Below are 23,977 nucleotides of genomic sequence, written 5' to 3' on the forward strand. Positions count from 1 at the left end.
GATTACCCTGATGAGCTGTGTGCCGAAGGTTGCCTACCCTGATCTACAGCATCTACATGCTGTTGCCAGTCAGGATGAGGGCTGTGGTCATCAGCAGGGTGGTCCTCTCAGCAATCTACCTGGCCATCTCCCTGAAGACTAATGCAGAGAATAAGTTCCTGTTAAAGCAGACGAGGCAAATTTTTCTAGTGGTTAGGTTTTTTAAACTGTACATAATGTATTTTTCTATATATGATGTACATTGCCTTTGTGTATTTATAGCAATACTTCCATCATTATTACTCTAATCTACAAGCATGACAACTACTAATTAGTGGTTTTTGGTTTGGAAAGGGTCACTAACACACTCAAATATTCCTTGTTAGGACCCTGATCCTGCAAAGACTTGTGCGCAAGTTTAATTTTATACACTGAGTAGTCCCACGTGAGTCACAGACTACACATGGTGCATAATTTGAAGCATGTCTCAAAGTTTTTAGGCCCTATAACAGGGTTGGCACTCATCTCTTGCAAGTGCCCCCCCATGATGGGTGTGTTTGCATTCTTTCAACCAGTCTAGCCCTGGTATGGGGCTGTATCCCCAGGGTTTCCTCCCTGAAGTCACTATCTTCCTGATGCCCTTCCCAGCCTCAGCCCCTACTCAGTCCCTGCAGCCAGCCAGCCAGGAGCTCCTTCATTGCTTTCCCCTGGTTGCTCCTAGCAAACTGTCTTTGGTTTGGTCCTAGCAGCCAGCCAGGAGCCTCGCATTCAACCGGTCTCTGCCCCCACTTAGCTGTCCATTGTACTGCAGTTCCCTCAGCCAGCCAGGCATGCAGTCCTTTCTTCTCTAGCTTCCAGCAGCACCTAACTGCTGCTCTGTTCTGCAGCTCCTTTTATATGGCCTTACTGAGCCCAGATTGGGTGCTTCCCCTGCAGCCCTCTAGCCTGCTTGGAGGACCTCTCCACTGCTCCTTTCCTGGGATGGGTATGGCAGAGCCCTGAGGCCTCCAGCAATGCATGTTTGGGCCTAGTCCATCTCATCACAGGCCCTGATCCTGCAAAGGCATAACATCGAAGTGCTGTAGTGAGATTTCCTCTGAAACCTTACAAAATAAATTAATACTTACAATGTTGCATTTTCAAATTGCTGTTGACAGCATTAAATCTTATAACTAATAGTAAGGAAACAGAGTCATGGATTGGCCCATGGTCAGCGTTTGGAAGAGCTGGGATTATAGGTCAGGCTCCCAGCCACTTTCTCTAACCTCTAGACTGCCTGCCTTACTGGTAAAATGCACACATTGGTAAAATTTGAATTATCATCACGAATAAAACTGCATTTGTCAAAAGTAATATGCTGCAATAGCCTTAGTCTCCAGGAGTGGCCCAAGACATTTTGCCAGCCAGGGAGAAAAATGATTGTTGTCTCCCTCTTCCGCCCTCCAATCCCCTCCCCTCAAAACCCTGCTGGCCAATCAGCAGAGCTTTGCTGCCACCACCCATCTGCCCCTCGCCAGCACTGCCCCGCCAGTGGCAGGACCATAATGTCCAAGTCATGCACCTCTTAGCACCTTGGCTATGGAGCACCTGGCTGCCAGCAAGACTTTTTCCCCTTTCACACCTGCACCGGGGTCTGCAGGAACTGCTTCGGCCTAGTGAATCACAAAGAGCTGAGCCAGGAACTAAAGAGAAAACTACAGGAGATCAGCGAGAATGAGCAGAGGTGGTGAGACCTCAACTTCCAGACTGACATCCTGATGCTCACCCCGTCTTTTCCCCTCCCCAGCTAGCTGTCAGAGGAGAGCTCCTGTCTGCTTATATCTATTATTTTCATGTTAATGTGTAACTTGAAGGTCATCATCCTCACCCTTGTCATCCTCTGAGGTCTTTGTTGCCTCACTGTAGTACATTCCTATGTTAAACCAGTGAAGCATATCCTTGGTTGGGACAAAAGCCTTACAACAAATCCTGTTGTCCTAACCCATAGCGGATATGCAGTATACTGCTCAGAGTCTGGTGACCCATCCTGTTCCAGTGCTTGGACGTAACTATGTTAATCTGAGAGAACACTCGTTCCATCAGCATTGCTCAGAGGCATGACAAGTAAAGAAAGTGAAAACAGGGCTAGCTCTTTAAAGCACTGCTCACTGCAAGAGTATTCAAAATTGTATACCTCCACCCAGAACTATTCTGTGCGTTTGTCATCTGTAGTCTTCCATTTCTGGAATTTGATGGCTTGATACTGTGCATCCAAGGCCCCAAAAAGAACAAGAATACTTGTGGCACCTTAGAGACTAACAAATCTATTTCAGCTTGAGCTTTCGGGAGCTACAGCTCATGCTGAAATAGATTTGTTAGTCTCTAAGGTGCCACAAGTACTCTTGTTCTTTTTGAGGATACAGACTAACACGGCTGCTACTCTGGAACAAGGCCCCCAAGTCACCTTTGAAAATTATCATCATGGAGATGGTCACTAATTGAGGTTTTCCCTGAGAGAGAATAACTGATGGACTAAACACTGACAGAGTTCCACAGATTAATAAGTCTGGAAGTCTTGACTGCACTTGTTTAGCAGCTTCAAGGACCAAGTCTCGGCATCTACTCTTTATAGTCTCTTCAACAGCTTTGTCAAGCTTTGCATCTCCTACAGCAATAGTGAACATTGCACTGAAATTAAGAGCACACAGCAGCAAGTGGCTGGCTGTGTCACTCAAATTGACTTCAAGGAGTTTAGTGGCAGATACAAGTATCCTTTGTGAAAACAACACTCTTGATATAAGAGTATCAAAGAAAGCCTGGAGGCAGTCCAGCATCTTGAAGGCATTACCACTAGATTTGAGTTGCAATAGTTTGATGATTCTAGCAAATTCCTGCAGAACTGGTATTAGAAACTGTAAATACAGTTTATTCACAGGGTTGCAATACACCTGATGCAGAACTTCTGCATCATAGCATCTATCTTTGCTCAGTTGGAAATGAAACTTTAACTCATCCCACTGATCCAGTACGTGCACACAACAGTGGTGAATGGAGAGCCATCTTGTCACTGATAGCTGAACAAGCATCAATGGAGAGTTGCCATCATTAATCAGTTGATATATCTGCACATATTCACATGGTCTCAGGGGGCTGTGAGAAAACCAGCTGTAGGAATGAGAAACTAAAAACTAGACTGTGTGGCAGCATTTCTACAGCTTTACTGGCACACATTTGATGAGACAGATTCTTATTCCTTTTGAGGAGATGCATGTAGTTGGAATCTTTCTTCCCGACCATAACGCTGTAGCCATCAGTCCCAATCCCAATACATCTGATGAAATCCAGACTAACACCGTCAAGAAACTGTATCAGTGCTGCGGCAACTGCTTCTGGTGTTTCACCTTCCAAACTGATTCCTCCCAAAAACATACACAATTCTGTTTAAGGAAGAGCTGAAGTAGAACACTACAATTCACATTCTGCTTTACTGCAGTAATATCTGTGCTCTCATCTATAACCAGTGAATACTGGTATTCACCAGTGTCTTTGATGAGGTCAGAGAACATGCAAGGCACAATAACATTGTTTATTAATGCCATGCATTTTGTGTGATGGAATTTTACATCTTTATCAAAAGATGCTTTGGCAAGTTCACTGGGGTGATCCATGGAACTGCTGAGTGGCAGGCAATCTAGCAGGCCAGTGATAGCTCTACTTGGTGCATCATCGTTGAAGGTATTGATACTGTGAAACCAACATCTGTCAGGCACATAGAAGAAAATGGTTTTGCATTTGCTTTATGTTTGTCAGTCCCTGCATGCTGCAAAACTTCTGCTTGCTGTGCACAAATCAGGGCTTTGCAAAATTTGCAAAAAGCTTTACTGTTAGCACCAACTGCAGGCTTTAACCAGTCTTTCAACTCCTTTTCTTTTTCCTACTTTTTGTATTTCCCCCCATACTCTGCCCATTTGCTTTGCTGCTGGTGCATACTGCTCTTCTTGCCTCTTTTGTTGGCTGAGCCTCAAAATGGTGGACAAAGCAGGCTAAACTGAAACATGATAGGAATAGGAGGGATGCATCAAGTGGGTGGACCTGGTCAAGAATGTTCACTATTTTGGCCCACACCAAGAACCACCCACAATAAGGACTCAAGAGCTTGTATTAAACTCCCAAGGTTACAGTTTTTCCTCTGACCTTGGATTGGTAGATGCAGCCACCTCCCAAGTGCAGAACCCCTTTGAGAGCCCAGGAAGGCGCACTTGGGAATTCCTTCCTGTGGGATAACCTCAAGCCCTTTCAACCCCCCTCCAGGGAAGAGCTGAGAAAGAGGGGGAAAAGGAAATCAGCTGTTGCCTCCAGCTAATTAAACAATGTGCACAAACCTCTTCAGACACAAAAATCCAATTCTGTTCTTAAAGGTAAATTTTATTAATAAAAGAAAAATACATCTGGGAACTCCAGGCTATTGACAGATTTTAAAAGAGCAACTACAAGAATTAAGCACCAAGAATAGCTTTCTTGAGGTCCAGCTTAAAGCTTCCTAGACATTTCCTGATCTGCTTACGTATCTGGTGTTTTAAATGAGTCATTTCTAAGTACGATACTGATGATTTTTTTCATACCTGGCCCAAACTTCTTAGAGCATAGCTGCTGCCCTGTCCGCTTCTCCCCGGGAGAACAACAGACAGACAAAAGAGGAGTCTTTTTCAATTTTAAAAAGTTCTAGTCTTCCCATTGGCTCTTTTGGCCAGGTGCCCACTCACTTCCTTTTACCTATGCATAACAGTGAGACTTTTTAACCCTTTACAGGTAGAGCAGTTAGAGAACATCTACTAAGAGGGATTTTATAGCTACTGGCTGTCCATAAAAGGGAGCTACCTCTTCCACCCAACTTCATTTATCACAGGTGGGAGGGGGGAAAGGCCATCTACCACATTCAAATAACTGCATGAAGAAAAACATGCCCGCCCAGAGAAGCATCATTTCTGTAATCAGGTGTTTGGCTTTATATATGCAAGCACACCCCTTTCCATTACAGAACTCCACAAGTGACACATGGGGTGCGAAGGAAAAAGAGAACAAACACACTCTCTTTTATTTACTATTATAGGGGGAGGAGAAAAAGAAACAGGCATCCCTTCCAAAAACAAACTCACTCACTATAATGTTGTCACTTCTCCTCCAGAGGTATGTGTAGTGTACCCATGGGGCTACGCAGATGGTCCAGGGGGTACATCAGCTCATCTATAGATTTGCCTAGTTTTACAACAGGCTACATAAAAAGCACTAGCAAAGTTAGTACAAACTAAAATTTCATGCAGGCAATGGCTTGTTTATACTGCTCTACATGCTATAAATTGAAATGTAAGTACAATATTTATATTCCAATTATTTTATAATTATATGGTAAAAAATGAGAAAGTAAGCAATTGTTCAGTAATAGTGTGTTTTAAGTAAGGTGAAACTGGAGGTACACGACAAATCAGACTCCTGAAAGGGGTACAGTAGCCTGGAAAGGGTGAGAGCAACTGGTGTATGTGCTACATTTTGAGGGGAAGGGAGGAGGAATTATATCTGCCTCACACCAACACCAGCCCTCGGGGGTGTGTGAGAGAAGGGGTTGGAAAAAGGGAAAGCTGGCTCCCTCATTATAGTCTTACTTATTATGGAAAAGGAGAGATGTATGCTGCTCCTCCTTCCTTGATGCTGTCCTTATGGGGCGGCAGTCAAAGAGGAGGCACTGGACAGGAGTGGAGGGTAGCCACCCCACCACGTTGTCAGGGAGTAGCAGCCTTGTGAGGGAGAGGGCTGTCCAAGGACAGGGGAATGGAGGTGAGGCAGGTCAGCGCTGGAGACTTGCCACTGCCAGTAAAGTTGCAGACAGCAAGGCCCCACCAGGGCCCCTCAACATCACCCTACGTCTACACTCCTCCCCCAGCATGAAGCGGACAACACAGCAGGAGGCCCAGACCATGGCCACCCCGCAGTCCCCCTTCTCCACTCACAGCTATGCCACCCCCTCTCCCCAACAGGGCCCTGAGACAGCTATGCCTGCTTCAGTCACCAGTGACTGACCAACAACTGTGCCACCCCCAATCGCTGCTGACTCGCCCAAAGCTGTACTGCTGCACTCCCACCCAGATTTGCCACCCCACAGCCTGTGTGTCCCGTGCCCCTCACAGCTCCCCTAGCCCTGCAGCCATATCACAGCCCCTCCCGTGGGTGTAGGTGTGCCCCACCACCAGAGATGCACTAAGAATTCTGTTCATTCCCTCGGGAACACCTGGCACTGGCCACTGTCAGAGGACAGGATACTGGGCTAGCTGGACCTTTGGTCTGACCTAGTGTGGCCATTCTTACTTTCTTAAAAAAAAAAAAAAAAAAGTGGCCCGGGGCCAACCTGAGCTGCGGGTACTTACCGTGGAGGTGCTGAAAACGCTTTCCGGCAGAGACAGGCACCAAGTTAAGTGCCTCTGGGGGTGGGGGAATGAGGTGAACCACTATCGGTGAAAAAAAAAATCAAAAACCAAAAAAGCGTAAGCAAGCCAGCAGCCAGACCAGGCAAATCAGGCTGCTGCCACCCCAGTAATCCAAACCGCACACCCCAGAAACACCCAGACACCGCCTCACCCCCTGCCTAGTGCCACAGTCCTGTCCCAGCCACGTGGAGAGTAGGCACGATGTAGTCCTGTCCCAGCCACGTGGAGAGTAGCTGATGTAACGATACACAACCTCCACCACCCCCAAACCACAAACCAACTAAACACCCCCATCACCTACTGCCACAGTCCTGTCCTAGCCACCTGGACAGTAGGCAGTCAGCCGGTGTAACGATACACAACCTCCACCACCCCCAAACCACAAACCAACTAAACACCCCCATCACCTACTGCCACAGTCCTGTCCCAGCCACGTGGAGAGTAGGCAGTCAGCCGGTGTAACGATACACAACCCCCAAACCAACTAAACACCCCCATCACCTACTGCCACAGTCCTGTCCCAGCCACGTGGAGAGTAGGCAGTCAGCCGATGTAGCGATACACAACCTCCACTACCCCCAAGCCACAAACCAACTAAACACCCCCATCACCTACTGCCACAGTCCTGTCCCAGCCACGTGGAGAGTAGGCAGTCAGCCGGTATAATGATACGCAACCTCCACCACCCACAAACCAACTAAACACCCCCATCACCTACTGCCACAGTCCTGTCCTAGCCACCTGGACAGTAGGCAGTCAGCCGGTGTAACGATACACAACCTCCACTACCCCCAAACCACAAACCAACTAAACACCCCCATCACCTACTGCCACAGTCCTGTCCTAGCCACCTGGACAGTAGGCAGTCAGCCGGTGTAAGGATACACAACCTCCACCACCCCCAAACCACAAACCAACTAAACACCCCCATCACCTACTGCCACAGTCCTGTCCCAGCCACGTGGAGAGTAGGCAGTCAGCCGGTGTAACGATACGCAACCCCCAAACCAACTAAACAGCCCCATCACCTAGTGCCACAGTCCTGTCCCAGCCAAGTGTGGGGATGTGTGTCACACACACACACGTGTCTGAGGCAGCAGCTGCAGCCACGTGAAGAAAGAGGTGCGGGCACGGCTGCTTGTCATACCCTTGGGACAGGAGGGAGGGGGTGAAGGAGTTAAAGAATGTACATTGCAGATTCCAGCTGCTGCTGCCCCCGCGGTCTTCGCCCCCAAAGCCAAACGGCACCATCTATTGGAAGAGAAGCCAGCGCTGCTGGTCAGGTAGCAGAGCCGCCCAATCGGAGAAGGCAGCCGCTGAGACAGCACCAATCCGCCGGCGCGGAGGGCGTAGACAAGCCGGGCTGAAGTTTGGTTGAATAGGGGAGTACAAAGACGAGTTTGAAAGGTGCGGATGGAATGTCTCTGGATGCGGCGCGTGTGAGCGCGGACATGGGAGAGATGCAGCTGGCGGTGCCCGGGGAAGCCAGCGCTTCAGAGCCGCGTCTCCTGTAAGATCCAGCCTCAGCTCCACGAGAGAGCAGTCGGGCAGCTCAGCAACCAGCTGCTCGCGCTGGGTTTTTGCATTGCATAGAAAAAGAAGCCACTCCGCTGTTGAATTTTAATGTTTTTTTGGCATGGAAGGGTGAGGGCTTGCACCCTAGGCTGACGGCATTGATCGGAAGCAAAAGCCAGGTCAGCGGATGGAGGAGGATGTGTGAATGAATTGCCAGGTCCCCTTCGATCCTGCTTTGCAGAGAAGGCTGCATTGCCCCTGGAAGACAAGACCATCGCTAGTTCTTCTCCTGGCTCATTTGGTGTGTCTGCGGCGGAGATAGCGCATCGCCCCGCAGCGAGAGCTGCTGGCTAGAATCTACCCCCACGCGTTCTGCTGGCTGGGAAATAGCCCTGTGAACTAGCGAATAGCTCCATCTCTCTAAAGGAGTCGATTGATTTGGTTCCCCTAGCACCCCGGACACTAATGCTGAGTCTGCTGAAGGGAAAGCTCAGTGTATGTCCTCTTTGTAAAGGATGCATCCACCGCTCCAGACCATTATTGTACTGAGAGCCTAAAAAAAAAATAAAATCCAAGCCCCTCATTTGCTGCAGCGCTCTCGCTGGGGCGAGGAGGGATTCTGACAATCTCTAGGACATGTTTTCTTTTTCTATGCCATTAACCGCCAAAGATTGAGCACAGCACCGCCCTCCTTCTGCCCTTTGTAGTTTGGTTCTGAGTCAGTTCAGATGGTCAACAAATGGTGTTTTCGCCAAGCACTAACCCCAGGTGGGGTTGTTATCACTGATTCTCTTCTGCCCTCCATGCAGCAGCCAGCGCAGAAATATGCTGGCTCTTCAGCACGCTTCTTGTAAGGTACCTTGGAGTGGGAGCCTTTGCTTCTTGTGCCTGGATAATTGTTTTGATCCAAGAGAGGATTTGCAGTTTTACAATGCTAATAAAACTGAGTAATCTGGGGCAGTGATTCTGGTTTATGGTGGGAGTTCAGGTGATTTTCCTCTCCTTCTCCAGCCCCCTTCCTGTGAAAGTTCTGTATAATTATTTAAACAAATGACCAGTTCCCTAGAGATTTGGGAGAGGAAATGACAGATTGGGGAGAACCTTCTAGGAAGCTGCCGCTGGGATTCAAGGTATTTGAGGCACTCGTAGCAGGCTGCAGGAGACCCCAGTTTGTAGAGGGGAGGGTGGCTGTTCACCGCATTGGCTGTGCGCTCCTGACAACTAGCAGGAATCTTGTATCACTGACACCCTGAGATTTGTGTGTGAACCAGGACTTTGCCAAAGAGGGAAGGATCTGCAGTTTTTGCTCTCCTTGCATTGTTCCCCTGATGCTGGGAGAAAGATGCTCGAAAGATCAGGTCCTTCCTGGCTGTGAGTGAACTTTTTTTTTTCCTCCTTTTCTTTGTGGTTTGTCCCCTTTCCCAACACACTTTGCTGCAGGGCATGTCCCGGCCCAACAGTGTGAGCCCCCCAGGCTTTGGAGCCCCTGTACCTCGAGGAGGCACCGAGCAGCATCGATCCGCCTGGGGAGAAGCAGAGTCCAGGGCCAATGGCTATTCCTATCCCCCTGCCCGAAACAGATCATCGAGCAAGAAGCCTTCTCGCATGGCGAGCAGGTGGAGGAGTGAGGAAGACTACGAGCCTCAGCCTAACAGGAACCAGAGGGAGAGCGGTTGCAGGATGATGAGTTTTAGATCCAAGTCCGCCTGGCAGGAGCATGGCGAAAATAGTCGCCACCACCAGCGCAGAGGGAATCCCACATTTACCACCAGCCCTCGGCACTTTGGGGAACTGGGCGAGGTGCGGCCCCGGTCCGTGGAGCTGGGGCTGGAGGAGAAGCGGATCAAGGCTAAGATTGAGGAGCTTGAGGAGGAAGAAAGGGACTCCCAGGTGGCCTTCTCCATGGGCAGCTGCTGCGACAGCTTGTTGCAGATCTTCAGGTCCAAGAAGTTCCAGTCGGAGAAGCTGGAGCGCCTCTACCAGCGCTATTTCTTCCGGCTCAACCAGAGCAGCCTCACCATGCTGATGTCCGTGCTGGTGCTGGTGTGCCTGGTGATGCTGATCTTCCACACCGTGTATGGTCACTATAAGGTGCCCTATGTGGTGGTGCTCTCGCTGGCCATCCTGCTGGTAGTGGTGTTGTGCGTGCTGTGCAACCGCAACGACTTCCACCAGGACCACATGTGGCTGGTGTGCTACTCGGTCATCCTGGCCATCGTGGCTGTGCAGGTGGTGGGGGTGCTGCTGGTCTGTCCCAGGAGCGCCTCCGAAGGCATCTGGTGGACTGTCTTCTTCATCTACAGCATCTACACGCTGCTGCCAGTCAGGATGAGGGCAGCGGTCATCAGCGGAGTGGTCCTCTCAGCAATCCACCTGGCCATCTCCCTGAAGACCAACACAGAGGGCCAGTTCCTGTTAAAGCAGGTGAGGCAAGCTCTGGCTCTAAGCTCTGGTGGCTTTAGATGGCAAAAGGAGTCTGGGCTTAAATTTAGTTTTGTGAATCTATTTGGTAGCTTGTTCTGGATGTTGGTTTGTCTGCTACTAGGTGGGAGTTTGCCCTGGATGCTGACTAGTGTAATCGTACTCTCCTTACTGTTCCTTTTCAATAACTGCTTTAACCTTTTTGGTTTTTTTAATTTTTTTTTAAGCTGGTTTACTAGTTTTTAAGTAAATGGCATTTTTAGCACAGATTGATCTTGGCTAGCCCTGTGGATAGAGCCTTTCTGTTTTTATTTAATGTCAACAGATCACCAGTGGAGTGGTACCTGTGCTAGGTGCCATGCGACTGAAAAATGACGTAGAAAAGTCTTGGTGCTCTTATGGGGAGAGAACTGTGCTTGCCTGTAATTCTGTAAAATGTCAACAAAATGTACAACTTGGTTTCAGAGATGCGTGTTCCTTGACTCATGTAAATCAGTGACCTAAAGAGAGGGGTTTGCTCTGTGAAATGTACAGTAAATGCCTAGAGGGTAAGGGGTAAAAATAGATTCCATATGTTGCTAGCAATAACCTTGGGTTTTGGTGGTGGTTTGTTTGTTTGTTTGTTTGTTTTTTAAAACAACCTTGCATTTTAAACTCTCTTTTCTGTAGCTGTGGTAGAATGTTAACTACCAGTAAGTGGCTCAGCTCATTGAAACAATAAGACTCATAGAATGGGTCAGTGTGCAGTGTTTAGAAATTACCATATCTGTTTAGACAACAGTAATACAAGGAACCTCTTCTCCTTTCCAAGTGGAACAAACAATATTTGGGGATTGTTTGCTTTAGTTTAACAGACACATTGACAATAGAAAACTATCCTTGTTTATCAGTAAAAAATTCTGAAAATCATTTTCATTCTGCAGTGCATTGCAGTCCCTCTGATAATAGGGGGTTTGAGCAGGGATGTGTATATTAACTAAGAATTGATAATTTAAGTATAAATCAGGTATTGGTAGTTTAGTCTTTTTTCTAGCACTATATTTTATGCTGCACTTTGTTGTGGCTGACCAAGTATGATTACCTCTGACCTCTTCCGAGTATTCACATTATCATGAGTATTCTAGAGAGAGACTTCTTCTGGGGCATGAAATTAGACACGGAAAACCTAATGGGATTGTGCCAGTGGTGCTTTGTGCAAATCCAAAATATCACATAAAATGCATTTTGTCCATAAAATAGAAACTAGGTAAGAAGGCTTAAACTGTTATATAGTGTATTTTTATGTATTTGTTGCAGGACTTCCCTAATTATTACGCTAATCTACAAGCATGAGAACTACTAATTGGTGGTTTGTTTCTGTTTTGTTTTCTTTCACTAACACACTCAAATATTCCTTGTTAGGGCCCTAATCCTGCAAAGACTTGTGCACAAGATTAATTTTCCCAACTGTGAGTAGTCCCATGTAAGTCAATGAGACTACTTATCTGAAGCATGTCTGAAAGTTTTTAGGCCTTGATCCTGCAAAGGCTTAATATCGAAGTGCTGTAGTGACATTTACTCTGAAACCTTACAAAATAATTTATTAATAATATTTAAAATGTTGCATTTTCGAATTACTGTTGAAAGCATTATATCTTGTAACCAGTAGTGAGGAAACGAGTCACAGAGGTAAAATGGTTGGCCCACGGTCACCGAGTTCAGAAGAACTGGGATGATAGTTCAGGCTCCCAGCCACTTTCTGTAACCACTAGACTGCCTGCCTTCTTTCTATTGCAGTACACTTATTGGTAAAATGTGAAGTATTATCACGAATAAAACTACGCTTGTCAAAAGTAGTAATGCGCTGCAATATCTCTACTCTCCAGGAGTGGTCCTAGCCATTTTGATTTTTGTCATGTTCTCCTTTCTCCTCCCCTCTGCCTCCACCCCCCAACCTGCTGGCCAAACAGCAGAGCGCCCCCCCCCCCCAAAAAAAGGGCAGTATGGCGTCTCCAGGAAGTTGGCACCCTTTTTACCCAGCCTAGAACCAGCCCTGGTACTCTTGGGTAATTCACAAATTTCTGCATCAACAGTTGATCTCCCAATTATTCTAATGTGAGGTTCTGCAGTAGTTAAACAACACCCCAGGATTCCTTTTTAACTATTTTCAAAAATTAGTTCTCTGCGTGATCTTCTTGTGGGGTTTGTTTTGTGCAATCCAGATATTGGGCTAGATCCTCAGCTGGCGTGAATTGGCCTAGCTCTATTGAAGTCAGTGAAGCTATTCTCTGTTCTACCAGCTGAGGAGCTGGTCTGCTGTGTATGTGTGATCTGTCTAATATTAAAATCTGTATCTACAAAGCATATTGCCTCACAACTATTAGCAGGCCTTTCTGACAGAGGCTGTTGCGTGTTGCCATGGAAATCTCATTTTTGTTAGACTCTGCCCCACTGATGCATATAAGCTCTCCTTCTGTATTTCTCTTTCTCTTAAAGCCAAGATGGGCAGAGCTGTATGAAGGCCAGAAAAATCAAATGGCTTTTCCACCCTTTTCAATCCACTATTATTAGTCATGATGTGACTGTCGAATTGGTCAGTAGTTGAACTCATGGCCATCAGACCAACTGGTCCTTCAGCCATATTTCTTATTCAAAGACCATTTAGAACTTTCATCCCTCTCCCCTTTTCGTGGCACTTTGACCATGATATGGCAACTACATTCTTCCCTTCCTCTTTGGCTTGTGGGTTTGATTATTTGTTTTTATTTTCTCCCAATTGTATCAAGGCTGGACAAAACAGGTACTCATGCAAAAATTGCAGATTATCATAATAAACGGGCTCCTGACTAGCTCTGTTCTCACCTTCTAGGATAGGGTAATGTGGGGCTGAGGAATGGAAAGGAGAGGGCAGGATTGGACATGGCCTCAGCCCGCTGCCCTCCTGCTAGAGTCTGCGTCCCATGGGAAGAAGGGTGTAAATTTAGAGGAGCCCTGTTGCTGTTGTGATACTGGAAGCGTGCCTGCCCCTGCCTCTTAATGTCCTTGGAATATAGGGAACACAAAAGTGTCCTAAACCATCTTTGCACACACTCTACCCCTCTGTGCGTTTCCTGTGCTCAGTGCAGGATGGACTGAGAATCATGGCTATTGTGATTCCTCCCTTTTTAGAACTGTGCTGCTCTTAAAATTTTTTCTGGGCATCTAAAACTTTCGAAAGCAGCCACTGAGTTAGGTCCTCCAACCTGAGGTACCTTCGACCTGATTTTTGGTTGTGTTGAGTGTTGGCAGCTCTAACTGTGGTCAGCAAGAGCTGCAGGTACTCTGTACCTCTGTAGATAAGGTCAGGCACCCAAACCTTAAGTAGAGGTCACTTGTAGAAATGTTGGCCTTCTTTAGCACCTGGTCATCTCTTCTTGACTGGGAGTGAGGGAGGAAAAGAAATGTGAACGTTTATTATGACTGACCATTCTCAGTTCAGGACTGCACTAGGTAAAAGAAATAAACTAGTGTATTGAGAGCAAAGTGCTTGATGGAAGCAAAATATATTCTATGCATAATACTTCAGTCAAACTACAAATCTTAATTGCTTATGTATTCCTTGTGCACCTGCAACTAGTTAAAATTTACACATTTTTAAACCTGTTTAAAATGCAAAACCTTTATTTTTCCAGTTTTATCCTTGAGTTATTTTGAGAACGTTTGTTTGATTTATAAATGTGATTCAGCATACATACTGTATATCTCGTCTTGTGCTGAAATTTCCATGAGGCAGTGATACACTTCTGGACTATGAAGAAATGAGATCAGCTCCAGAATTAACATATAAAGACTGTCAGTAAAATACCCTTTTATGGTAACAAGAAAGTCTAATACTTGCTCATTTGAAAAGAAACCTACTATTCTCACTTACATGGTAAAACTGGTAAACAATTATGTAATTTTGGTTCTGCTATATTACAGTAGACCCTCAAATGTACGAGTATTGCACAGACACCTAGGAAGATCACAGAGCTTACAATGTAAAGCTGTAACACTGAAAACAATTATAAAAACTTCATGTATGCAAGTTGCCCTATTGACCTTAGTGGGGCTATTTGAGTGTCTAAAGTTAAGATCAAGCCTATGTGTCTACAGGATCAGGGGTTGAGAATCCAATTGATGCCAATGGACAGTGTTTCAGTAGACTTTATTGGGCTTTGGAAAAAGAGAACAAAGAGTTGGGGATAGGGATGCAACATAACAGGCATTAACTAACAGTTAATTTAGGTTTAGGCTTTGTTTTACTGCCCAGATCTGTACCGTCGCATTTATTCCTCAGTAACGTAGTTGAGGAAGGGCGCTTGTAGTTCATTAAATACTTCAGGCCACGCTAGGTCATCCAGTTACAATGTATCAGAATAATAGATGACTAGGAAAGTTGTCTTACATAAATAACCTTGTGGAAAGTGGAAATGAAATTACAGTGCTCTTTTAAAGTAACATTTATTGTTAACCTTTCTCAAAAGAGTTCTAATAGCACTGTTCACAAACAGCTACACCATCATGTGGCTCTCTTTTATAGCACTCTCTGATCCAAGCCTCCTGCAGCTAGACTCCTAGCTGTTCAGCCCATCACAAACACCTCTGTCATAACAATACTGCTGTAATGATCCCCATGCCTGACTTCAGAGAATGGGGAACAGGTTGACCTTTCTCTCTATAGATTTGTATTAATGATACATTTTTGCTCTGCAGCTGAACGTTGGACCCTCACAAGAATGTAATGTTCCATTCTCCCATTTCTAGGTGGGTGTAGGTATATATACTTTTCTGTTTCTGTTTTCCTGAAGTAGACTGTTATTTTTAGCAAAGTTGAAGCAGCTCCTGCTCCTATTAGAACATTAGCTCATGTTACGAATAGCTCTTTAGCATCTCATCAAGATGCATCTTATTGGATGTGATCTAATTAATGTGCAGTTAGTAGCAATAGCGCAGTCTACACACCAGGAGAAATTACTATCTCTGTACTATGGCAAGCTTGCAATAGCACATAAGATATCTAGGTCATGACTGATTTTTGAGACTGACAGATTATCAGAAATGTGCCACTGCTGAGTTGATGGGATATATTTTTGTTGTTGTTTTTGTTTTTAAATAGGAATTGGCGTTGTCCATTTAAGCAGAGAGACTTGCTACCTGAAGTGCAAAGCCCCATGTATGACCACTTTAAGCTTGTTGATTTTTGTGCTTTCTCTGTTACTTATTGGAAGTGGGGTTGGGGGCAAATGTAAATAACACTAATATGGGACCCACTCCTGCACTTCTCATGCACAGTGGGGCCAGATTCTACCGCCCTTAGTTATGTTGCATAATGCCTTGCTCTCTGTAGCCCCACTGACTTCAATAGAGGGTCTCGTATAACATACAATTGAATGTGAGTAATGGTGGCAGAATTTACCCCAGGAATAGTTCATCTGAAGTCAGTAAGAGATGCAGGATTGGGAGTCCTTGGTTTAGAAAACCCAAAAGCAAAACTCTGTTATACCCATGCAGTCTCACTGACTTCAGTGGGTGCAACATTTCAGGGACTTAAGTATCTACTGTCCTTAAAAATAACATTGTTCTGTATTTATTGTGGTGGGAATGTGGCTTGAGGTTTTTTTAAGGTCTGCTTATGAATGATTCTCTTGCCCCTCTCTAATTTTCCCTAGCATCCTTTTTTCTTTTCTGCCAGAAAGGAAGCTTGTTAGAGATGGAGGTTTATTGTTATGTTCATTGGTCCTGATGACTACAAACATAACAGGTGATATAACGTTTGAGTGCTGACAATGTGCTTCAGTGCTGGAGAAGATGCTCTTCATTCCCCTCCACTCCTGATCTGCAGGACTCTATGGCATGTTCAGCAATCCTAGTAGATTGACCCCTTGCACTTAGTTCTCTCATCTCTTCAGCAATGATTGCGGAGTCTTATGGCTGACTGAAAGTAGATGAACTGAGTATCAAACCTACCTTGGTGGAGATGGCTTAGGTATACTGCTGTGCCAGGTGCAAAAGTTCTAGTGAAAGAATCATCACTGTAGTCACTTTTATGACACTTTTTGGAGATTGCAGGATATGCAAGTTTCATCTTTGTTCTCTGTCTCGATGAAGATGTTTCAGCCAAATGTTGATGGATTGTTTCATGCTTTGCACAGAGGGGAAATGATAGCTTCAGGTGTTGTGGTCTCTTACAAGGCACAGTTGACTGACCTCTAAGCATCTTAGGCTTGCTGTGTCTGTCTGTTTGATAGGATTTCAGTGGGAGGTGATAGCCTTGGTGATAAATAACGCTAGTGAAAGGGAAACAAAGCTCTTAAACTAATGTCAGATGTGGACTCTATGTGGCCCACAATAGGGCCTCTGAGTGACCTGGTCTTGAGCTTTAGAAGACTTTAACTACAATAAAATGATCTCTAGCTGCTGCCTTCCAGAATGGTGTAATACTTGACACCGTAGCCACATTTACGAGGCTCTCATTAATAGAGGGTGTAAGATTTCCACAGGCTCGAGGAGAATGTTTGCTTTCCTTGAGTCTCGAACAGGTGTCGTGTTGTCAAAGCGTGCACATGCGTGCGCGTGCACACAGCAAAACAGCGTTGCCAAGGTTTTGGGCAGGAGAAGGCAGTGAATCGTCTAAACAGGAGTGTGAGCTTTGGGCATCGGGCCATTCTTCAAATGGATTAGGGTTGGATTTTGCTTGAAAACCGTTAGTTGTCCACCTTTGATTCCTCCCTACCTTGAGCGATTAAATCTGGTTCTATTAGCTTTCGTTGCCTGCCTGCCTATCTCTCTCTTTTTTTTCTTTCTTAACTGAAATGCTTGTGAAATATTTTCTTGTTGTTGTTCTTCAGTGGCCAGCTCAACAGAATCTTCTTGATCTCTTGTTATAATTACTCATCCTGCAACTAAAAATCTCTAGCATTTAGTTGAATGTAGACTGAGCCTATTGTCATATTTAACCGTTGTTACCTGGTTTGCATTAGGTTTGTTAATGTGGTAAAGTGGCCCTCCCCTGGAGCTGTTCAGTGGCTTCTGAGAAACCACACTCTCTAGTTCCTGTTGTGTGTTTTTTTTTGGTTTTTTTTTCTTTTTTCTATGCTGTACTGCTGAATATATTTGAGAAAACAGATCGGCTTTTGATGTGGTGTGGGTGGGGTTTTAAAAAAAGATATTTCTAAGTATAACTCTTCTTGTGAGCTTAAGGCAAGCTCTATTTTCTTGTATGCATTTTATTGAAGGATTGATACATCATCCTTTATAGACCATATGTGCAGAAAATATACTGCAGGTGAAATTAGTGCATCGGCATCTCTCCTCACCTTCCGATTGTCCAATAACCTGAGGTGTATCTCTTCACGGCTGGAGGGGAATAGTGGTGTGATGAAGGAAGTGTGTGTGTGTGTGTGTGTGTGTGTGTGTGTGTGTGTGTGTGTGTGTGTGTAATGCAAATATTTAAAATCTTCTTCTGTCTTGCTTTTCTGAAAAGTAATGATGAAAATCTGACTCACTTGTGGACAGGTTTTTGTTTTGTTTTTTTTTAAACACATAGCATTAACAGTCTTTGCTCCCTTTTATCCAGCGGAGCCTGTTCCCTCCCTCTCACTACTTCCTCATTGATCTTCACTTCAGCCTTTGCACAAGAAACCTCCTTGCCCCCCACAAAAGCCCAATTTGCACTGAGATCCTGGCAGGTGCTAAGGGGGATGTGGGGAGTGGCAGAATAGCTATGAGTAAGAATAATTAGTTCAGGTTTCTTAATGATGAGATCTTCTAGAAGGCCAAGGGAAACATTTTCCAGAGGGAAACTGGTACCTAGCTGAGTCACAAGCAAAGTTAGAGATTGATTATGGTCTACAACCACCACGAGCTTGTGACATTTTTTTTTTTAGGGCTATATGAGCACTTGTGGAATGGAAGGTAACTCTCTCTCCTGATGCCAGGGGTTAAGATTAGGCACAGGGGACAGGTAAAAGGACTATATTCTGGCAGAGCAGTGTTGGTTGTCAGTTAAGCAGAACTAAGAAGGAAGTCTCAGTTGAGGATTAGCTATGTGATAGGACAGGATGCCCTTTTACAAGCATAACCCAGCAAACATGAAAGAGGATAATCCAGATGTCAAAAACTTTGGGGAAGGATATTTTTTAAATCCACATTGCTTCAATCCCCAAAGCAAGAGAACACCTGCTATAGCTGGGCTTCCAGCTTTCCAATGAACACGGTGTGAAGTTTCTTGCACTTCATGAGATCGTACCTTGGAATGGGTTACTGGTTCCTTGTACCAGGCAAAATGAGAAGTCAGGATGCTTTCAGCATCCAAAGCTGAGCTGCATCTGGGAAGTTCTGTGCTTTGGGGGTTTCATGTGAACTTGAAGCCTCACCATTTGTCATGCTGGCACCAATAGCAATTGCATCATTTAATAGGAGGCTTGAAGTACTGTGGAAACAGGTGCAGGGATAGTCCTGCATTTATTGCTAAGGAGGTGGACTAAAAGGAATTTCCCATTTTAAATGTCATTGGGAACATGGCCTCTAACTTCATCTTTTGGCTTCTGTATTTGAAGCATTTAGAATTTCCCTGAATAAATACTTGAATGGCCTCATCTCCTGGATATCTTCAGTCTTGCAGTGCAAAGATAAGCTTTCTGCATGAAGGGCAATAGGCTTAGCTGCTTTGGAGCTTGTTGCCAGCATTTGTATCTCTGACAGACCATTAGCAATGCTTCTCATTGGTGCACCTTCTGACATGCAGTAAGGCTTTCATTTTGATTGTCTTTATAAAAAGTTGGTTTATAATGCCAGGTTGCACTTATGTTTCACTCTTCCTGAAAGGTGTTGCCACTATGTTCTTTTCCACATGCATGAGAAGTTGCTAATACGATAGGATCTATTCTGCCCACCTCCAACTTGTGTATGCAAGATTTCATACGTGATGCATGCAGCATAAGTTTTGCATGTGCTTGGCCTCTCCTGTAGGGTGGCTTGGTGATATAAGCATCTGAAGGGAAATAGACTCCCTAGCACCACAGGTCTAAGTCCCATCTACTTATGTAATCACTTGCCTTTCTCTTCTAGATAAAGAGAATTCTCTGCAGTTCATTGGGTGGCGAGGTGCTTCTCATTGGAAACTAGCAAAATCCAGAGGTTCTGTCTGCTCTTCATAGACATTTAAAGCTCCTGTAAAACAGCCTGTTCTGGCATCATTAGTCAAAATGCCCCTCCATCCCCATACTGCTGTTCAGCATGCTGTGCATTGGTCAGGTAGCTGTCACCCTTCACCTCAATGGAGGCTCCATTTCAGTGATACTGTAAAGTGTTTTAAAAGCCTTTTTTGGGATTAAAGCTGCTATGTAAACCTGTCTCACATTATGATGCTCTGGAAATGTTTGCATTGTGGAGAGTAATTACGAGGAGGTACAGAGGAGTGGTAGCCATAAAGGGGAGAAATGTAAGTGAAGAAATGGTTCTTTTCAGCTGTTAGAAATAGATCTGCTAGAGAAGTGACTTCAGCTAATTGTTAAACTCGTCTCAAAAAAGAAAAAGCGGCAAAGAGTTCTGATAGACTAAAACGTGTGGAAATTTCCACTACATGCATCCGACGAAGTGGATATTCACCCACAAAAGCTCATGCTCCAATACGTTCATTAGTCTATAATGTGCCTCAGAACTCTCTGCCGCTTTCACAGATCCGGACTAACACGGCTACCTCTCTGATACTAAAAAGACAGTTTCCTATGCTTCCTCTGAAGCAGTCTGTAGATAGTTCAGTTAACAATTGCAGCCTGGTTCTGTGGTCAGAAGACTTTTCGGTATTGCTGCAAGCAAAGCTTTGTCACAGAGAAGCTAATGCAAGCCATGCCTCAGCAGTGTGCCGCTTTCCCAAACGCTATGGCTCCCCCTCCCTTCTCTTTGTCCCATGCTTGTGACAGAGGCAGAAGACAGTTGCTGCAAGCAGTAGTCCCTTAGCATGCTAGCTTGCAGACATGGCTAATAATGCGTCTTGACTACTGGTTAACTGCACATATTAATATGCTTGAGGAGTCCTGTTTCCTACAAATATTGTGTTAGAATATTAACTTGAGACTCTAAATTGTTAAATATCAGTGTGCCAGGTGATCTTCTTTTGCATTCAACTGATCTCCTTAAGAGTGAAAGCTTTCTATGGTAGACTTCCTTTATTTCAAATAAAGGTTGCCAGGTGTCCGTTTTTCAACCAGAACACCTGATCGAAAAGGAGGATGCTGAAAATGAGTGAGTGAGGGTAGGGGATAGCGAGAGACAGGGAGAGGGAATGGAGTGAGCGAGGAGGGGCCTTGGAGGATGGGTAGGGCAAGAGTGTTCAGTTTTGTGCGATTAGAAAGTTGGCAACCCCCTTTGTTTGTATAAGCTTCCTCCTTCTATCCCTCCCCTTTATGACAGGTAGTTTACATACTGATGCAGTAATGGGCAGCCAGTTCTCCCCAAAATCAGTGGACCGCCTCAAGAATTCCCAGACATGCTGAGAAAGGCAAGAGAAGATGATACACTGGTTTTTGGCACAGCTGACTGCTGAGCCTAATGCTGAAGATCATTAGCAGCTCAGCATTCTACAAGAACCAAGGGTGTTGAGACTCTGCCCTCTGGTAGGGATGTGATTTTTGTTTTTGTTTTTGTTTGTTTGTTTGTTTTTCAGGGCTCAGATCTAACAAGGAGGCACAAATAAAGGAAATATCTTCTGCAGATGGCTTTAGTTAAGGATGTGATGTGGTGTTGGGCCAAGTTAAACTGCTTCTGACTTCTAATTTCTTAAGAAAATAAGAATGGCTGTACAGGGTCAGACCAATGGTCCAAGTAGCCCAGTACCCTGTTTTCCAAAAGAGTTTGGTGCCAGATGCTTCAGAGGGAGTGAACCGAACAGGGCAATTTATCAACTGACCTATGCCCTGTTGGTCCAGTCCCAGGTTCTGGCAGTCGGAGGTTTAGGGACATCCAGGGCATGGGTTTATATCCCTGACCATCTTGGCTAATAGTCATTGATGGACCTATCCTCCATGAATTTTTCCAATTCTTTTTTGACCCTAGTTCACAACATCCCCTGGCAACACATTCCAGAGACTGACTGACTGACTGCATTGTATGTAGTACTTCCTTTTGTTTTTATTTTTAAACCTATTACTCTATTAATTTCATTGGGTGACCCCCTGGTTCTTGTGTTATGTGACAGGGTAAATAACACTTTTTTTCTTCACATGGTTCATGAATTATAGACCTCGATCATGTCCCGTCCCTACAACCACCACTTTAGTCGTCTCTTTTCTAAGCTGATCAGGCCATCTTTTTCATTTCTTCTCAGATGGAAGCTGTTCCATACCCCTGATTATTATTTTTTTCCCCTTCTCTATACTTCTTCCATTTCTAATAGATCTTTTTTCTGAGAACTGCATGCAGTATTCAAAGTGTGAGCGTACCAGGGCTTTATATAGTGGCATTATGATATTTTGTGTCTTATTATCTATCCTTTGTCTAATGGTTCCTAACATTCTGTTAGCTTTTTTGACTGCCGCTGCACATTGAGCAAATGTTTTCAGGGAAATATCCACAATGACTCCAATATCTTTCTTTAATGTTAACAGCTAATTTAGACTCCATCCTTTTGTCTGTATCGTTGTTGGGATTATGTTTTCCAATATGCATTACTTTGCAGTTATCAACATTGAATTTCATCTGCCATTTTGTTACAAAGAGCTCTTATAAAACTGGGTAACTTTTCACAATCTTGGGTTTCACAATGTTGAATAGTTTTGTTTCATCTGCAAAATTTGTCACCTCACTGTTTACCCCTTTTCCCAGATCATTTATGAATATGTTGAACAGGACTGGCCCCAGTGCAGAGCCTTGGGGGACCCCGCTATTTACGTCACTCTAAACTGACCATTTATTCCTACCCTTCGTTTCCTATCATTCAACCAGTTAGTGATCCAGGAGAGGACCATCTCCCTTATCCCATCACTGCATTCTTGCTTAAGAGCCTTTGGCAAGGGACCGGATCAAAGGCCTTCTGAAAGTCCAAGAGTACTATGTCCACTGGATCACTTTTGTCCACATGTTTGTTGACCCCCTCAAAGAATTCTAATAGTTTGGTGAGGTACGATTTCCCTTTGCAAAAGCCGTGTTGACTCTTCCCCAGCATATTGTGTTCATCTATGTCTGATAATTCTGTTCTTTACTATAGTTTCAGCCAGTTTGCCTGATACTGAAGTTAGACTTACCAGCCTGTGATTTGCCAAGATCGTTACATACGCTATCTGCTAGTCATCTGGTATAAAGGTTGATTTTAATCAATAGGTTATGTACCGCAGTTAATATTCTGCAATTTTTTATATTTGAACTCTTGGGTGAATACCATCTGGTCCTGGTGAGTTATTACTGTTTAATTTATCAATTTGTTCTACATCCCTCAGATTTTTCACCTAAAAAGAATGGCTCAAGTGTGGGGAATCTCTCATCCTCTGCAGTGAACACTGATGCAAAGAATTCATGTAGCTTCTCTGCCAGGACCTCATCTTTATTTAGCACCTTGATCATCCAGGGGCCCCACTGGTTGTTTGACAGGCTTCCTGCTTCTGATATACTTTAAAAAAATTGCTGTTAGTTTTTGTGTCTTTTGCTAGTTGCCCTTCAAATTCTTTTTGGCCTGCCTAATTATACTTGACTTGCCAGAGTTTATGATCCTTTCTATTGTCCTCAGTAGGACGCTTCCAATTTTTAAAAGATGTCGTAACTGGATCTTTTTGTTCTGTTAAACATGGTGGCATTTTTTTTTGGTCTTCCTTACTGTTTTTGGTTTTGTTTTTTAATTTGGGATGTCTGTCTGTCTATCCTATAGTTTGAGTCTCTATTATGGGGTTTTAAAAAAATTTCCATGCAGATTGCAGGCATTTCACTCTTAAAACTGTTCCCTGTCATTTAACTAGCCTCCTGATTGTTGTGTATTCCCCTTTTTGAAGATAAATGCTACTGTGGTGGGTTTCTTTCACATTTTCCCTCCTAATAAGGATGTTAAATTTAATTACATTATGGTTGCTATTAGAAAGAGGTTCAGCTGTATTCATCTCTTGGATCAGATCCCATGTGCCACTCAGGACTATATCAAGAATTCCCTCTCCCCTTGTGGGTTCCAGGACTTAGCTATTCCTCCAAGCAGTCATTAATGGTGTCTAGAAGTTTTATCTCTGCATCCTGTCCTGAGGTGACAAGTTCTCAGTCAATGTGGGAATAGTTGAAATCCTCCATTATTATTGGGTTTGCAGTTTTTGTAGTCTCTGAGCATTTCACGATCACCATCACTACCCTGTGAGGTGGTTGGTAGTATAATCCTAAAGCTATACTTTTATTCAAGCATGGCATTTCTATCCTCAGAGATTCTAGGGTAATGTTTGATTCATTTAAGACTTTTACTATACTTGAGTCTGCTTTCTTTCACATAAAATTCCACTCCCTCCACAGCTGTCATTCCTATATCTTTTGTATCCTGGTATTCCCATGTCCCATTGCTTATCGTTCCACCAAGGTTTTGTGAAACCTGTTATATCAATATTCTCATATAATACCAGGCCCTCAAGTTCACTCAT

At 44.5% G+C, this 23,977-nt stretch overlaps 1 protein-coding gene and 1 long non-coding RNA gene across 4 annotated transcripts in view; one reads left to right on the plus strand and one right to left on the minus strand.

The window, feature by feature from the left end:
- Positions 1–6,681: 6,681 nt before the first annotated feature.
- On the minus strand, positions 6,682–7,531 carry LOC127030527 (uncharacterized). Its single transcript, XR_007768399.1, has 4 exons — positions 7,466–7,531; positions 7,328–7,371; positions 6,939–7,004; positions 6,682–6,844 (listed from the first exon to the last, which is right to left on the minus strand). It is a non-coding gene; the product is annotated as an uncharacterized LOC127030527 (long non-coding RNA).
- Positions 7,532–7,864: 333 nt separating this feature from the next.
- ADCY5 (adenylate cyclase 5) overlaps positions 7,865–23,977 on the plus strand; it is a 321,010-nt gene continuing 304,897 nt past the window's right edge. For 2 of the 3 annotated variants that reach the window (XM_050916994.1, XM_050916995.1), the window contains exons 1-2: positions 7,865–8,807; positions 9,393–10,376. In XM_050916994.1, the coding sequence (XP_050772951.1) occupies positions 8,778–8,807; positions 9,393–10,376 (1,014 nt within the window). In that variant the 5' untranslated portion in view covers positions 7,865–8,777. The remainder of the gene's footprint in view (positions 8,808–9,392; positions 10,377–23,977) is intronic. The other variant, XM_050916996.1, reaches the window with a different exon arrangement.

The sequence above is a fragment of the Gopherus flavomarginatus genome, chromosome 10 (genome assembly GCF_025201925.1).
Source record: "Gopherus flavomarginatus isolate rGopFla2 chromosome 10, rGopFla2.mat.asm, whole genome shotgun sequence".
NCBI classification, from domain to species: Eukaryota; Metazoa; Chordata; order Testudines; family Testudinidae; genus Gopherus; species Gopherus flavomarginatus.